The sequence below is a fragment of the Lithobates pipiens genome, unplaced genomic scaffold (assembly GCF_037356315.1).
Source record: "Lithobates pipiens isolate NorthernLeopardFrog02 unplaced genomic scaffold, aLitPip1_a1.2 Scaffold_10, whole genome shotgun sequence".
Taxonomy (NCBI): Eukaryota; Metazoa; Chordata; class Amphibia; order Anura; family Ranidae; genus Lithobates; species Lithobates pipiens.
This window is the reverse complement of record NW_027507686.1, coordinates 143,671,305-143,688,697: the sequence shown is the minus strand read 5'-3', so window position 1 is coordinate 143,688,697 and position 17,393 is coordinate 143,671,305. Positions and strand designations below refer to the sequence as shown.

The window sequence follows — 17,393 nt, the reverse complement described above, 5'->3', positions numbered from 1 at the left end:
AGTATCAGACCATTGCAAATCTACCAAGACCTGGCCGTCCCTCTAAACTTTCAGCTCAGACAAGGAGAAGACTGATCAGAGATGCAGCCAAGAGGCCCATGATCACTCTGGATGAACTGCAGAGAACTACAGCTGAGGTGGGAGAGTCTGTCCATAGGACAACAATCAGTCATACACTGCACAAATCTGGCCTTTTATGGAAGAGTGGCAAGAAGAAAGCCATTTCTCAAAGATATATCCATAAAAAGTCTCGTCTAAAGTTTGCCACAAGCCACCTGTGAGACACACCAAACATGTGGAAGAAGGTGCTCTGGTCAGATGAAACTAAAATCGAACATTTTGCCCACAATGCAAAACGATATGTTTGGCGTAAAAGCAACACAGCTCATCATCCTCAACACACCATCCCCACTGTGAAACATGGTGGTGGCAGCATCATGGTTTGTGCCTGCTTTTCTTCAGCAGGGACAGGGAAGATGGTTAAAATTGAGGGGAAGATGGATGCAGCCAAATACAGGACCATTCTGGATGAAAACCTGTTGGAGTCTGCAAAAGACCTGAAACTGGGATGGAGATTTATCTTCCAACAAGACAATGATCCCAAACATACAGCAAAATCTACAAAGGAATGGTTCACAAATAAACGTATCCAGGTGTTAGAATGGCCAAGTCAAAGTCCAGACCTGAATCCAATCGAGAATCTGTGGAAAGAGCTGAAAACTGCTGTTCACAAACGCTCTCCATCCAACCTCACTGAGCTCGAGCTGTTTTGCAAGGAAGAATGGGCAAGATTTTCAGTCTCTCGATGTGCAAAAACTGATAGAGACATACCCCAAGCGACTTGCAGCTGTAATCGCAGCAAAAGGTGGCTCTACAAAGTATTAACGCAAGGGGCCGAATAATTTTGCACGCACCACTTTTCATTTTTTTATTAATAAAAAAAAAAAGTTTCAAAAATCCAATAGATTTCGTTCCACTTCACAATTGTGTCCCACTTGTTGGTGATTCTTCACAAAAAATAAAAATGTTATATCTTTATGTTTGAAGCCTGAAATGTGGCAAAAGGTTGAAAAGTTCAAGGGGGCAGAATACTTTCGCAAGGCACTGTATGTGGCAGATGAGGTTTAATGTTGATAAATGTAAAATTATGCACTTGGAGGCTAAGAATATGCATGTATCTTACACACTAGGGGGAGTACAGTTGGGGGAATCAATGGTGGAGAAGGATCTGGGTGTTCTGGTAGATCATAAGCTTAATATTAGTATGCAATGCCAAGCTGCAGTTTCCATAGAGAGCAAAATCCTTTCTTATATTGAGAGGCATAGACTCCAGAGAGAGAGTGATATCATTTTACCCCTGTACAAATGTAGTCCTCAACTGGAATATGCAATTCAGTTTTGGACACCAGTTCACAAAGAGCATATCGGGGAAGATTAGAGAAACTGAATTTATTATTTCTTGAGAAGAGAATATTAAGGGGGAGGTTTATGATCAACATGTATAAATACATAAGTGGTCCATATAGTGAATGTGGTGTTGCGTTTTTCACTTTAACGTCATCACAGAGGACAAGGGAGCACTCTTTACTTCTGGAGGAAGAGAGATTTAATCTCCAAATACGGAATGGTTTCTTTACGGTAAGAGCTGTGAAAATGTGTAAAAGACTCCCTCAAGAGCTTGTTCTGGCTAGCTCAGTAGATTGCTTTAAAAAGGCCTAGATTATTTTCTAAATGTACCTAATATAACTGGATACTAACATTTATTCGGTAAAGTTGATCCAGGGAATATCCAAGTGCCTCTCTGGGATCAGGAAGGATTCTCTTTTCCCCTGCTGGAGAAAATTGGTTCATGGTTTGGGTATTTTTTTCCGTTCTTCTGGATCAGCTGTGGGTATAGGATTGTGTATATTGAATTGTATGATTAATTTTTTTTAATTTTTTTTATTGTTTGAAGTGGATGGAGTTGTCTTTGTTTTAACCAGGCTATGTAACACTTTGTGCTATGCTGTAAGTAAGGTACTCCAGTCTACCTCTATAAAGAAGTGCAAACGCTACTTAAAGGACATGTTTGATTTCATAGTGAATACTCTTGGAGGATTGGAGTTTTAAATTAGCTGCTGCAGGATTGGTATATTTTTCCTCTTTGTGCACTGTGGATTATTTTGTTTATAATTTTATGAATGTGTTCTAGGCTATAAGGTTATTTTTTAAAAATCATTTTGTTTTATTTTTTAAGTGGGACTGTAGTATGGTTTTCATAGTTCATAGAAGGACACAGGGAAGTCATATACTTTAGGATTTCACTGCTAGCTACAGGAGGACTGGAAGCTGGAATTCTCTGATGTCTCTGCTGCCCTTCCATGCTGAACCTGCCTCAGCAGAGCTGCCGTCTTCTGCCATCTCAAACTAAACAACACTATTGTGGCCTTTATTGATGTTCACACACCACTTTAAAGCTAGAGAGTCAACCAGTAGCCTCTACCCACACTGTTCCCAATCTACGTAGCTTAAGGGCTGAAAGCCCTCTCTCTGTTCTCCCTGGCAGGTCCTGCCTGCAGCCTGTGTTAGCTGTGACCTTGATCTGTCAAATCTGACTGCCAGGTCTAAGGCTATTAAAATGGATCTGATTATGAGGACAGTTGATCCCTTTATTATACAGCATTTAGAACTAATGCCTGCAGTTTTGCCCTATAACAGGAATGGGTTTGTAAAGGTGGACATCTTTTTATAAACCCATCCCTGCTACAGGGCAAAAACTATATCGTATGTGCCTTGGGAGCATTTTTGCAGCTGCTTTTCTCCAGCCAGGACAAAAGCATTTATAAGAGCCCCAGTGTGTATAAGGCCTAAAGCTGCCATAAAATCGGGCGTAAACCTCATCCGGTGAAACTGAATGTGTGATCAGAAGATCAGTTGGCAGCCATGTCAATTTAAGAAATTGTAGCCTCATGTAAGAGGCATTTGCAGATCTAGTGGAGTGCGTTTTGGCAGGAAAGGGTAGCATCCCATCTTTGAGACCATAAGCCTGAATAATGGTCTGTCTGAGTCACCAAGAAATGGTAGAAAAAGCTGGTTCACATTTTATTATTTTTTTCCCAAATATTGCCTTTGAAAAACGGCTGGCCAAATATCGTGTGACATAAAAATTTTTTTACACTAGGGCCTATGCTTAAAAAATCTATAATGATTGGGGGTTCTAGCAAAAAAAGCTGAATTTTAGGCTTATGTGAGTAGTGTCCAGAATAGGCATGGGAAACAAGTGGTTATCACGAACAGGAGTTTAAGGGCAGAGAGAAAAAAAATATATAAAACATTTTTTACTGTTAAATTAAAATGATGCATGAAAAAATAGGATTTTTATTACAGCTTACCTGTAAAATGCTTTTCTTTGAAGTACATTACGGGACAAAGCCATATTAGTTACTATGTGGGTTATAGGCCACCTTCAGGTGATGGACACTGGCATGCCCTAAGACAAAAAGTGCACTCCCTATATAACCCCTCCCACAACTGGGAGTACCTCAGTTTTTCACCAGTGTTTAAGGTGTTGGTCACAAGTGAAGATGTGCTGTGCTGAGCTCCACTGGAGCAATCCTTGCTGGGGCTAGCCATGCAGCTGGATCCATTCAAAGTGTCTTTATGGCCGAATTGAATGGTACTTGAAGAAACGAGTTCTTGCCTGTAACGCTTCTGTTTTTAGAGAGCTGGACCCCGGGATCCAGTACTTTTTTGTATTAAGGCCATAAAGTTTTTACTGGTGGTGGTGCTATTACAGGTCCAGGACTGGGTTTCCTTGAGGATCCCCAGCTCCTGAATGTTTACCGGAACCCACCTTGAGGGGTTAAGATTGGGTCTGTTGGTTTACCACGGACAACCCTGTGGCGGGAAAGGTAAGTGGAGTTTTCTAAGAAATTTTAAAAAATTTTTTAGGATTGTTTCCTTTAAATTTAGTAAGTGTTGTCATGCCTATGTGTCACCACTTGGGGCTGTATTGAGCACTTACCGTCTCATGCTTCTCAGAAAGCCCATGTTGTGTCTAGAAAGCAGCAGTTTATTCTTCCTCCGGCCAAGCAGCTGACCTCTGCTAAGTCTGGGGGGTTCCCTCTCCCCACCAGACGCCCCCCTGTGCTGTTTTTTCTTCCCCTTCTTCTCGGGGGGAAAAAGCGCCACAAGAATTGAAAAAAAGAAAAACGTTGCGAACGGCACGCCACTCGGTGGCTTTCAGACCCCCCCCCCCCCTCGCCATTCCTCCCTGTGGATCCCATAGGATCAGGAGCCCACGCTACCGCGGGAATGAGCTCTTCTTAAGAAAAAAAAGAAAGAAAGGGGAAGCGATGGGGGGGGGGGGGGGGGGTCAGTTGGCTTAGCATGGCATTGGTGTCCTTCCAGTTTTGGAAGCTATGTTTTTTAAAAGGCACCATTTGCTGTTACATGCTGCTGGAGGGACACAAGAGAAAGTGGCATATAAGAGGTTTGGTGACACAGGCATTCCTTTGACACATTTACTACTGCATCAGACTGAGCATTAATAGCAGCAACAGGGCTGGATTATTGCTCAAGCAGTGGATCCATTCATTCTGGTAGCACCTCTGCTTTGTGCATCGGCTATGAGCGGAAGAAGGGGTAATTAGGAGGGGCAAGTGTTGCAGCTGCTCTTAACACTGCAGCTCTTGTGTATATTACTAAGGAGGTTTTTTCTTCAACCATTTTAAGCTTGGAGCAAAAAATGTATGCTTTAATTGCATCCCAGAGTCGGACTAAGCGCAACAGGTACCTGTCCATCGCTCAGGACCCTCTTGCTGAGGAACAAGGAGCGAGAGATGGCAATTTTCTTTCAAAGGACCAGGAAGAGGCTGAAGTCTCCTCTTCCGAAGAATTTGATATGGAAGTGTCAGGTTTGCCGGAAAGATTGTTCGTACAGTCTCTCACTAAATTGGTCCGTCGATAAGCCCACTTCTGTTTTGGGCTCACTAAAGCCTTCCCAATCTGTTCATTCTTTTTCTATCCATTCATGGCTAAGGAATCTAATGTATTCTGAGTGGGAGCACCCAGATAAACAGTTTTTTCCTCCGAAAAAGTTTTCAATACTTGGAGTTCCAGCAATTGATGCTGCTATAGCCTCTGTAAATAAAAACCTGGAGACAATGCTCATATGCTAAATGATCTAAGGGATAAGAAGTTGTAGTTCCTTTTTTAAAAACTATATTTCGCTTGCAGGTTCAGTTGTTCAACCTGTGCTGGCAGTGATCAGTGTATCTCAGTCCTTAAATGACCAGTTTATAGAGGTACTCCGTTATTCCTGATCAGCAGCCCCAGGATTTTGCGTTGTTTTTTACAGTAGATGCTATGAAAGATTCTATTCTCCAGGCCTCACGGCTCATGCAAGGGCATCAGCCTCCAGGCAGTCACAATGGCCTCCACCGTCCGGGTTCAAGAGGTAAACCTCATGGTCAGTCCCAGGGCCAAAAAAGGACCTGGGGGAAGAAACCCACAAAACAGAATACTAAAGCCTCCTTATGAAGGTGCGCCACCACGCGCTCAAGTGAGGGGAAGGCTTCTACAGTTTTCAAAGATCTGGCAGGAACAATGTCAAGACAGATGGGTGGCTTCCTCAATTTCTCTAGGTTACAAACTAGAGTTCCGAGAGTTCCCTTCTCGTTTTCTCAGATCAAACGTTCCCAGAGATCCAGTGAAAAAGTCTGTCTAGCTTTGGATCATCTGTCTCAGAGTGATATCGGTAGTCCCATTGGAAGAGCAAGGTTTGGGGTTTTATTCAGACCTGTTCAGTTCCAAAACCAAATGAGGATGTCAGACCCATTTTAGATCTCGAAGACCTAAACACTTTTTTTGAATATCCGTTCTTTTTGCATGGAGTCAATCTGATCCGTAGTCTCCGTCCTACAAGGGGGAGAACTTCTGGCATCAATCGACATCAAGGATACTTATCTCCATGTGCCGATTTTTTTTTTTTTTTTTCCCTGCTCACCAAAAATGTCTACGCTTTGAGGTAGAAAATCTTCATTTCCAGTTTGTAGCTCTGCCTTTTGGTCTAGCTACTGCACCTCAAGTGTTTACAAAGGTCCTGGCTCCTGCTTTAGCCAGGCTAAGGGATCAAGGTAGAACGGTACTAGCCTACTTAGACGATCTACTCTTGACAGATCAATCTGTAGCCCTCTTAAACCAAACTTTGGTCACCACAGTCCGCTACCTGGAATACTTCGGTTGGATTCTCAACCTAGAGAAATCCTCCTTAAAACCATCATGGAGATTGCAGTATTTGGAACTGATCATATATACAGCTCAGAAGAGGGTGTCTTTGCCCCAGGAAAGGATCATAACTGATTCAGTTGTTCAAAACCAAAGAAGAATCCTTCTATTCGACTTTGCATGAAATTGTTGGGAAAGATGGTGGCTTCTTTCGAGGCCGTTCCTTATATGCAGTTTAATTCAAGACTGCCGCAAACCAGTATCCTGTCAACTTGGAACAAGAAGGTCCAAGCTCTGCACTTCCCAATGCGTTTATTCCCCAATGTGCGTCAGAGCCTCAATTGGTGGTTGATATCCAAGAATCTTCAAAAAGGAAAATCCTTTCTACCAGTTACCTGGAAGGAGGTAACAGATGCTAGCCTTCTGGGCTGGGGAGCAGTCCTGGAAGAAGCGTCTGTCCAAGGGAAAAGGTCCAAATCAGAGATGACCTCGCCCATCAATTTTCTAGAGATTCGGGCAGTACCCCTGGCCCTGGAGGCCTGGGTGTCCAGACTACGCAATTGTCCTGTCAGAATCCAATCTGACATTGCCACAGCAGTGGCCTATATCAGTCGCCAAGGGGGCACAAGAAGTCATGCGGCCCAGAAAGAGGTCAATCATATTCTTTCTTGGGCAGAAAACAACATTCCTTGCCAATCAGCAATTTTCATTCCAGGGATAGAGAATTGGCAGGCGGACTACTTGAGTCGCCAACAATTGTTCCTGGGAGAATGGTCCCTTCATCCTGACATCTTTCTGTCAATATGTCAAAAATGGGGAGTTCCGGGACGTGGATCTGTTTGCATCTAGGTTCAACAACAAGATGGGCAACTTTGTGTCAAGGACAAGGGAATCCAATGGCATATGGAACAGATGCCTTGGTTTTTCTGCGGGATTCGTTTTCACTGATCTATGCGGTCCCTCCTGTTCTGCTGCATCTGCAGGATCAAGCAAGAGGGGAAGAAGGTGATTCTGGTGGCCCCCAGATGATGCCTATTTAAGTGAAGCGCTTCGGGTTGTTATGCTGATCCTGTTACTGTCTAATTTGAAGCACTTGTTTTTACTCTGGAACATGTAAGTGCAATTCTTATGTTTACAACAAAATAAATATTCCTTAGATAATTAAGCTATGTGCCCTGTTCTTCCTCTTTTCCCTTTTGTCACATTTTGGATGTTCACTCAGGATTTTTGTGACTGTTACCCATTTATGTTTTGAACTTCACTCCTTTGGAATACATTTGGGACTTGTCTGAGTCCTTTTTTTTTTGTTTTTTTTTGTTTACACCTTGGATATTAATTTCTCACGGAACACATGTCACTATTTATATTGCAGTTTTTCATATGTCAATTTTATTTTTGACATTGATCATTATTTGCTTAGCGCTGCACATTCTCCATATATAATTCTGGTGGCCCCAGCATGGCCCAGAAATTCTTGGTTTGCTGAAAGCATAAAGATGGCGGTGACCCTTGGACCCTACCACTGTGGCCAGACCTTCTCTTGCAAGGTCCGGTATTCCACCCTACCTTACAAACGCTGAATTTAATGGTTTGGCTATTAAGACCCACATTCTAAAGGACCATGGGCTGTCACATTCAGTAGATTCTACTTTGGTTAATGCTAGGAAGCCAGCCTCCAGAGTCGTATACTATAGAGTCTGGACGGCATATGTCTCCTGGTGTGAATCCAGGGGTTGGCACCCAAGAAAATATGTCCTGGGTAGGATTCTTGAATTCCTACAGATGGGATTAGATATTAAGCTGGCCTTAAGTACTTTCAAGGGCCAGGTGTCAGCCATATTGGTATTTTTTCAACGACCACTTCACACACTCTCTGGTTTGTAACTTTATTCAGGGGGTAATGCGGATTAATCCCCCAGTTAAGTCACCCCTGAATCCTTGGGACTTAAATTTAGTCCTGTTGGCTTTACAAAAACAGCCTTTTGAGCTTATTTGAGATATTCTCTTGGTGAAGAAATTCATTTTATTGGTTGCCATATCTTCTGCAAGAAGAGTATGAGAGTTGGCTGCTCTTTCTTGTAAAGAGCCATATTTGATTATTCATAAGGATAAGGTTGTATTGCGGCCTCATCCTAACTTCCTACCGAAGGTAGTGTTAGGTTTTCATTTAAACCGGAATATTATTCTGCCTTCATTTTTTCCAGATCCTCGTTCTGTGGAAGAAAAGTCACTACTTTCTCTTGATGTGGTGAGAGTGGTCAAGGTCTATTTAAAAGTGACCTCAGATTCGTAAAACGGATGTTTTGTTTGTATTGCCAGGCAGTCCTAAAGGAGGACAGGCAACGTTGAAATCTATTATTTCTAAACGGATTTGTCAAGTGATTGTTCAAGCTTATGGTTTAAAAAGGAAAATTCCTCCTTTTCATATTAAAGCGCACTTCGCCAGGGCTGTTAGTGCTTCTTGGGCAGTGCATCACCAAGCCTCCATGGCTCAGATCTGCAAGGCCTCAACTTGGTCTTCAGTCCATACATTTACAGTCTATCAAGTAGATGTATAAGGTCATGAGGATATTGCCTTTGGGCGCAATGTACTGCAGGCAGCAGTATAAGACCTCTAGTCTCTTTGTGCCATACTTTTGTTGTGTCTCTCCCCCCCCCCCCTTCAGTTGGCATTGCTATGGATGGGACATCCCACATAGTAACTACTATGGCTCTGTGTTGCGTGGTGTACGATAAGAATAAAAGATTGTTATAACCGCTTAACGGTAAAATCCTTTTCCTTTGAAGTACATCACGGGACACAGAGGTCCCTCCCTTCTTGGTATACACGTGTATTGCTTTGCTACAAAACTGAGGTACTCCCAGTAGTGCGAGGGGTTATATAAGGAGTGCACTTCTTGTCTTGGACCATACCAGTGTCCACACCTAAAGGTGGCCTATAACCCACATAGTAACTACTATGGCTCTGTGCCCCATGATGTACTTCAAAGAAAAGGATTTTACAGGTAAGCTGTTATAAAAATCTAAATATATATATATAATACTATATGTTTGTATATATTGTGTGTGTGTATATGTATGTCATCTTGTTCACTATACTTGTTTTACAGGCAGCGGTGAGTGAAACCTCAGCAAAGTCGGACTGTGTTGGCACCACTGACCAGTTTGCAAGTTTAAAGTCTGTAGTTGGTCTGGGATTATTTGAAGAGGCCTTTGATTCTCAAGGTGGGAAAACAACATCAGCTATGGTTTGACTGTTATGAGGCTGCAGCTGCTGGGGGTGGGGTATACATCTTGTACGCAGTGGATTTCATTTGTTATCTTGTACACACATCTGTAATGTTTCTTCAACAAAGTTTGCTTGGTTTCTGTGGCTGAATCAATGTTGGAAAGATGTACTCCAAGCTAGAGCCCAGAATAGACTAGCCGGTATCCTCATAGGAAGTTGTAGGCAGTAGTAGGGTTTCAGGGCCAAGGTAAAGATTGTTCTGGCTGAGGGTCAGGCCTCAGGATAGGTTTTAAAGACATTAACCACTTGCTTCCCCAGTGAGATCTTAAAATGGCACTGGGAGAGTGCCTATTAGTTCCTTCTCTGTTTTAAAACCACACAGGGTATAAGCAGGTCCTGGCAGGGGTTCAGGCATAAATCGCTGGCTGTCGATGACGGCTGGGATCCAGTACTCAAAACAAACAAGCTGAAATCGTCAACTCCTGGGCGGCTAATGCTTCTACAGATCCCCTGAGTTACATAAAAAGTCACACTAATGTGATATCATTTTAACCAGAAGAATTTATTGATTATATTATGTGGTAAATAAATATAGGGGGTGTGTAAATGGTGTGTTGAAAAAAATGTACAGGAATTTTTTTTTTAAATATGCAATTTATTCCTAAGAAAATAAATGTGTATCCATTCCCAAGAAAATAAATGTACATCCATATTTACTACTGACTTCTGATCAGTCCCAAAAAATCTGATGTGTAATATGTTAGGGTAGACTACAAGTCCTAAACAAATTCTAAAAGATATAATGTGTGGAAGTGAGACATCACTGAAAAAAAAAACCTGGGACTCTAGAGGCTTTTTATTATTATAGTTATGGCAGGGGAACTGAAATTGATGTTCAGCGTCTACAAATTCTGTACTAACACAATATAATTACAGAAGCAGAGAAGTTCCAGAGGAAGTTGGATGAAACCACTAGATTAATCTGGGAATTGCAAGAGGTTCAGAATGAGCGCCTAAGCACAAAACCGCCTCCTAATATGGTCTGTCTGTTAGCTCCATCTGTAAAGGAAGTTCAGATTGGTAAGTTTCAATAAAACTGTTTATGTAGTGAAAATCTGCTACTTCATTAAAAAAAAAAAATATTGTTCAAAAATATATTTTGCCATTTATTCTATGTTGGAAAAAATGTATACGAATGCGTACCTTTTTTATTTTATTTTTTTATTTTTATTTTTTTTGCCACCGAAAGGCCGGTTCTTGCTACACATACTTCATTTTAAACAAGTAAAATGTCTTGCTATAATCTAGCCAGATCTTAATTGGATATGGAAAAACCCCCTTTGGAAATGCAACAATACAGTGAACTACAAAACATTGTTTCTGACACTTCAAATGGAAAGTTTGAAAGCACTACAGCTTTTCAAAAATTATGAAATGATTTGAAGTTTCTACCCAAATATTTTTGTAAACAAGGCATTGAGGCCAGTTGCACACAGACGTAATAATTTAATGATGTTTCTAGTCAGGATCTTGAAAGAAAGAGCCTTAGTAAAATGTTCTGTAAAGACCTTTGCATGCATATAATTTTTCTCTTTTATTGCCAGTGTTGTAATATACGCAAGTACTGTCTATGTACGCTGATCTTAACACAGCTGTGTGCAATGTTCCATAGAAGACAATGCATCCTTATTTAGATGAATTAAAAAACTGGCATTTTGTATTTCCTTGTGCAAGTGGCCTTAATCCTTGAAGCTGCATTCATACATTCGTGTAGCGGGAACAAGCATTCCCACTCGTGATTTTGGTTGAGCGATTTGCATATCGTATAGGGTCAGCCCATTTACTGTAATTTGTCGTCCGAAAAAACGCTCCTGCTCCCTTTTCGGGCTACAAGTTTCAAGTGCTTTTCAAAGGCACAGTTTGCTGCCTAAGCCAATCGTGACACAATTGCATCGTGTTTGGGGGGTGCCATTAGAGAATAATGGCACCCAAAGGTGCGTCACGCCTTCTGACAATTTGTAAGAGGTGATTGGGGCCTTAGACAAGGCATGTTTTAATAATTTGAAGCAGTAGCGCTTTGTAATTTTGCAACAATGTTTAAAAATACATGTATTTACCATCTCACCTTGTGGTGCTCTGGTCTTGGTTTCAGTTCCAACCAGGGACACTGTCTACATGGAAGTTTGGTGTTACAATATTTTTGTAAGTTTTCCCATGGGCTTCAGCTTGTATAAGAGAGACAAACTTTTGCAAAGCTTCAAGCAGCTTTCTCTAACCCTTTAAAGCACCCTTCAACTCTATTTTGTAAATTTTGAACACAGATCCCCATAGGAGTGCTGACTGACACTTTACACAAGCTTCAGCACTGCAGACTTTTGACAAGCTTCAAGTAGTGCTGAAGCCTGCTACAGTTTGTGTAAAGTGGCAGTCCGTACTCCTGTTAAAATCTGTGTTCAACATTTGCAAACTGGAGCTGAATGGCATTTTAAATGCTTCAACGCTATCCATAATTCAAATGACCATATTGTTAAGTTAGCCTAGTATGTAAAAAGTAAAATCTTTCAAGCCCAGGAACTGTTTTAAACAGTTTGTTCTTAGTTGAGATTTGTTTTATAAATTACTAAAATAAAGATGAAGTAAAACATGTTTTTCTATTTCCTGTAAAATTGTTGGGCATTTCCAGTGTCCACTGGAATCCATGGGTGTCATACACATATTTACATACAAGCTGGTGGACCAATGTTACGATTTAAAAATGACCACACCTAATTTTCAGCTTTAACTATCTCCCGACTGCTGTATAGTAAGAGCCAGTTCACACAGGGGCGACTTAGCCACCTGACAAGTCGCGTCCCGTTCTGTGCAATGGCTCCGACTTGGAAAAAGGTTCCTGTATGACTTTTGGGGCGACTTGCATTGACTTCTATACAGAAGTCATTTTGCAAGCCGCCGCTAAAGTCGGATCCTGGTCGCCTGAGGCAGTCTCTCTGCAAGTCGTGCTGCCTCAGTGTGAACTGGGTCTAAAATGACGGTGGGCAGGATCCCCTCTTGTTCTGGGCGCTGTCATGATATCGCCCTGGTGTCACCACTCTCACGCGCAGTGTGGTGGTCACGCCATGTTCCTAGGACACTGCGCAGTCACGATCTGGATAAAGAGCTGGTGATATGTCCAACCACAGCCGATGGTTGTAAACTTGAAAGGCCTGTTTTTCGGCTCTCTTTGCCTCACACCAACAGTGTGAAGCAAGGAGAGTCGATCAGCAGCATCTCCTCATAGCAGAGACTGTACAGGTAATGAGGGCACTCATCATCAGTGCTCTGATTATCAATGTAGCCCCAGCAGTAACAATCAGTGCCCGCCCATCAATTCCGACTATCCGTGCCACCTATAAGTGCTTATCGGTGCCACCTATTGGTGCCGCCTCATCAGTGCAGCCTATCAGTGCTGCTTCATTAGCGCAGATCAGTGGAGAAGAAAAATTACTTATTTACAAAATGTACTAAAAGAAAATGTACTTGAAATTTTCATTCTTATTACGTTGTTTTTTTTTTTTTTTTTTGCTTTAAAAAAAAAAACAGTTATTAAATACCATCAAAAGAAAGTTCCATTTGTGGGAAGAAAATGCTAAAACTGTAATTTGGGTACAGCGTTGGATGACTGCGCAATTGTTATTCAAAGTGTGACAGCACTGAAAGATGAAAATTGGCCCTGGCAGGAAGGGGGTGAAACCGCCCAGTATTGAAGCGGTTAAAGTACATTTGTAGCACAGCCATTTTTGATGCAGCGTGGCATATGTAAGTTGTCTACCTACCAAATAAAATTATTTAACCACTTTGCATCCAGGCCAATTCTGACATTTCTCTTCTACATGTAAATTTCATAATTTTTTTGCTAGAAAATTACATAGAACCCTCAAACATTATATATGTTTTTAGCAAAGACTCTAGAGAATACAATGGCGGTCGTTGCAACTTTTTATCTCGCACGGTATTTGCGCAGCAATTTTTCGAACACACGTTTTTTTTCAGGAAAAAAACTGTTTCATGCTTTAAAAAAAAAAAAAAGCAGTAAAGTTAGCCCAATTTTTTTGCATAATGTGAAAGAGGAAGATACGCCGAGTAAATAGATACCCAACATGTCACGCTTCAAAATTGCACGCGCTCGTGGAATGGCTCCAAACATTGGTATTTAAAAATCCCCATAGGCGACGCTTTACATTTTTTTACTGGTTACATGTTTTGGGTTACAGAGGAGGTCTATGGCTAGAATTATTGCTCTAGCTCTAGCGTTCGCAGCGATACCTCACATGTGTGGTTTGAACACTGTTTTCATATGTGGGCAGGACTTACGTATGCGTTCGCTTCTGCGTACCAGCTCACGGGGATAGGGGTGCTTTCAATTTTTTTTTTTTTTTTAGTTTGACACTTTAAAAAAATATAAATAATTTTGATTACTTTTATTCCTATTACAAGGAATGTAAACATCCCTTGTAATAGGAATATGGCGTGATCGGACCTATTTATAGTGAGATATGGGGTCAATAAGACCCCACATCTCACCTCTAGGCTGGGAAGCCTAAAATACAAAAAAACAAAAAACGATCCTAGCCAAAGCGGCACCGTTAATTTGAATGCACAACGATCATAGAGACTCCGTGGACCGTCTGGTTTGCCGAAAATCTCTATGGTATCATCCGGGGTCGGCGGATCCTGTGACCGACTCACCGATGGAAGCGGTGAGTAGGTACAAGCACCGGAGGGAGGGGGGTTCCCTCCCACCCCCCGTAAGAACGATCAAGTGGCGGAACAGCCGCTATGGTTGTTCTTATGGTGCAGGGAATCGCCGGCTGAAAATGCCGATATATGAATGACGTCTGTAACCTCAGGCATCATTCAGATATTACACCACAAAGCCCACGACGCCAAGTGGTTAACTCAATGCTGATTAAGCTTCTGTCAAACCCAGTAGTGTTTTTAAAATAACAATGACTGCATAAGGCTACATGTCCCAGAGGGTTTGATCCGTTACATAATTAGTCAGAAGTTAGTGATTTATCCTTTTACCCAAAATAGTTTGAGTACTTTTTTTTTGAGTATGTATCTGGGGTTTGCCTAATTGGGTGAAACGAATGCCTGGGAAGTGTAACAGAATTTCTTCCTAAATTTAAACAATTCTAATATGTATAGATCTAAATTAAAGACCCCCCCCCCCCCCCCCCGTGGGAGTAATAATTGGTTGTCGTCATGAACACTGCAGTTTGACAAAAAATGAAAATGTAGCCAGCCATTTGTAAGTAAAAATCCTAATCCTAAAGAACAGATTCACTTTAGACTAAAACGCTCTAGCTATTTGACCTGTTCTATGCCCCACCACCATCTGGGTGCCTCATTCAAGTTTACTGGAAGTTACTGCTGAGACCACTGATTGTGATTAAACACAGTGGTAGACCAGCCCTGTCACAAATGGGTTAGAGGGGTCTGGGAAAGTTCGGTCTAATGTGAACCTTTCCTTTAAATCAGGGGTAGGCAACCTTTGGGAGACAGAGATCTACTTGAACAACACTGATTAAGTCAAAGATCACCAGGCTCAGTGTCCTCTTGTTGGGGTTCGTTCACACAAGAACTCTGTGCCAGAAAGACATGTTCCATGTGTGTTTCATGCACCGTGTTCAAAACACAATGTCTTTGTGATCTACTGCGGGTGATGATGCATTGTTAACACCAAATGTAGATATGAAACACAGTGGACCTAAAAAAAAAGTATTAAAAGAGAGTACAGGGATCAGGCATGCTTTACCCTCAGAATACATGGTTAATGAGTGCGTTACCCTCAGAATGCCAGCTCCTCCCCCCTGCCCTCTGTCCTCAGGTGTGCTGCCTCTTGCTCTCCACTGTTCACTGATGACAGCGGTGGGAGAGGGAGAGTGGAAGATTGAAGGCGCAGTGGAGGAGGCTGAGGACTGAGAGAGGAACGGCAGCTAGTGGTAGGATCCCCATGACTAGACTCCAGGGGACGGAGTGAAATGTGGTGGGGGAGTGTCCTGGCTGGAGTCCAGGCTGAGGTTGCCACTCCATTCATTGCAGTAGGACACCATAGATATGTGACTTCCAGGGGTTACCCTTCGTTTCTTGAGCTAGCGGTAGGAGGCGGGGGGTTGGCGGTGCAGACCTGTTCCCGGTCACCTACCTGCGATCGACAGGTAGCCCCCGATCGATGGGTTGCCAACCCCCACTTTAAATGTTTTCTCTGTTTTTAAGCATGCCTAGAGCAGAAGACATAATGTTAAAAACCACTAATAGTATCCTAAATATATCCTGTCCGGAATACCCGTTTCCTGGGCCTATGCTTTTTTTCGCTTCATCTTAAAGAATGTCTGTTAGCAGTCTAAAATCATTTTTACCATTGAAAGCAGCTGACAATAATGGCTCTTCATATGTGAAACCAGTTACTAACAGAATGGTCTTCACCGCTTTATCTGCATTACTTTGAGCTCATGGACCTTAACTTAAAGAATATGCCAATTTTGGTAAAACCTTGTTTTTTTGTTTTTTTTTTTTTGTTATTTTTTTTAGCTGACAAAGTAAATGAGAATCTGAAAGAACTGACCCAGCAAGTGCACCCAGGAGACATTGTCAGTGTTTCTGGAATACGTAAGGCAATGGGAATCATTGCTCCATATGTGGACACAGAAGACATGGTAGTTGATCTGACAACAGGTTTGTGTTCTTTTTTATATTAAAAAACTGGTAACAATTCGTTAAATTCCCATTTCTCATTATATAGTCATGTATAATTGGGTATAATAAATTAGATGTTTATATATTTACCTATTCACAAGAAATGTTTAGTGTGTTATGTGATATCAGGAGTTATAAACTTGCTCTGTTTTTCCAGCAGATACCCAAGAAAGGAAAGCAATACCTAAAAATGGAAGCCAGTGTCTGCAGATTGTATCATAGTAACCAAAATGGACCAACTTGTATATTTGTACCATTTACATTTTAATTCAATAAACCTGGTGAATTTGCTTTTGTACTTTATGTATCTGAGACTTATTGGATGCAAAAAATAGATGTGAGAGTCATGGCCTACTATCTAACGGTGACCATAAACATGCAGATCTCACAGACCGTGATCTGTACATTCACCACCTTAATGTGTTCATTTTCTTTGCAGGAAAAATAAGTGATTAAAAGATTTGTTTGATTATTTTTTCCATATAAAGGAAGTGATTAGCAATCTCAGCCAAAGATGTGTACATTAATCAGGGCTTTTGATGTAATTATGGAGCCATGTGCTTTTGCTCCAAAACATATTTACTGCCTCAACAGTACAAAGTGGAGTTGTGTGTTTACAGCAATGCACAGGATACTTTTTAAACCAAATATATAAAACAAATGGGCTTTGATTCTTTAACGTGCATAAAGTATCACAAAGAGGTCAATTTTTGTTATGTTTTCACATAAGATTCAGCAAGTATTTACACTTTTTTTTTTTCAATTGGATCAAATCAGTAAAATGTATTTTGTGGAAAAACATGTATAAATAGAAGCCTATGTTATAAATAATATATGCCCTCATTTGTCCACTTACAGTACAATATGTAAAACATTGTAGAAATCAGGTTTAGTATACCGAAAGATTAGTATACAGAAAAATATAGTTTGTATATGAGATGCATGGGTTTTTGTGTTAACGTTGCATTAACATTATTATTGACCATATATAGAGAACAATAAGCAATGCATGATTAATTTAGGCAGTGGGTTGTGCAATTCATTAGCTATGGAGCAATTCCAGGTCCAGAGCTTTGGCACAGCCACAGGTGTGGCCCTCTCTCTAAAGACTTAGTGAGTAGGCTTTGTGGGCTAAGTACTAGCAGTTCCCTGTTACTGAAACCATTGGCTGCCATTTACTATTCCAGATTTCCGTTGGTTAATAGTAGAATGAGTTATC

General features: G+C 41.3%; 1 protein-coding gene across 1 annotated transcript in view; it reads left to right on the top strand.

The window, feature by feature from the left end:
• Positions 1–16,472, top strand: part of BRD7 (bromodomain containing 7) — a 66,077-nt gene extending 49,605 nt beyond the window's left edge. Inside the window, exons 14-17 of the mRNA XM_077458402.1 lie at positions 9,318–9,432; positions 10,373–10,516; positions 16,010–16,153; positions 16,332–16,472. Coding sequence (XP_077314528.1) covers positions 9,318–9,432; positions 10,373–10,516; positions 16,010–16,153; positions 16,332–16,396 — 468 coding nt within the window. The 3' untranslated portion in view covers positions 16,397–16,472. The remainder of the gene's footprint in view (positions 1–9,317; positions 9,433–10,372; positions 10,517–16,009; positions 16,154–16,331) is intronic.
• The last annotated feature ends 921 nt before the right edge of the window (positions 16,473–17,393 follow it).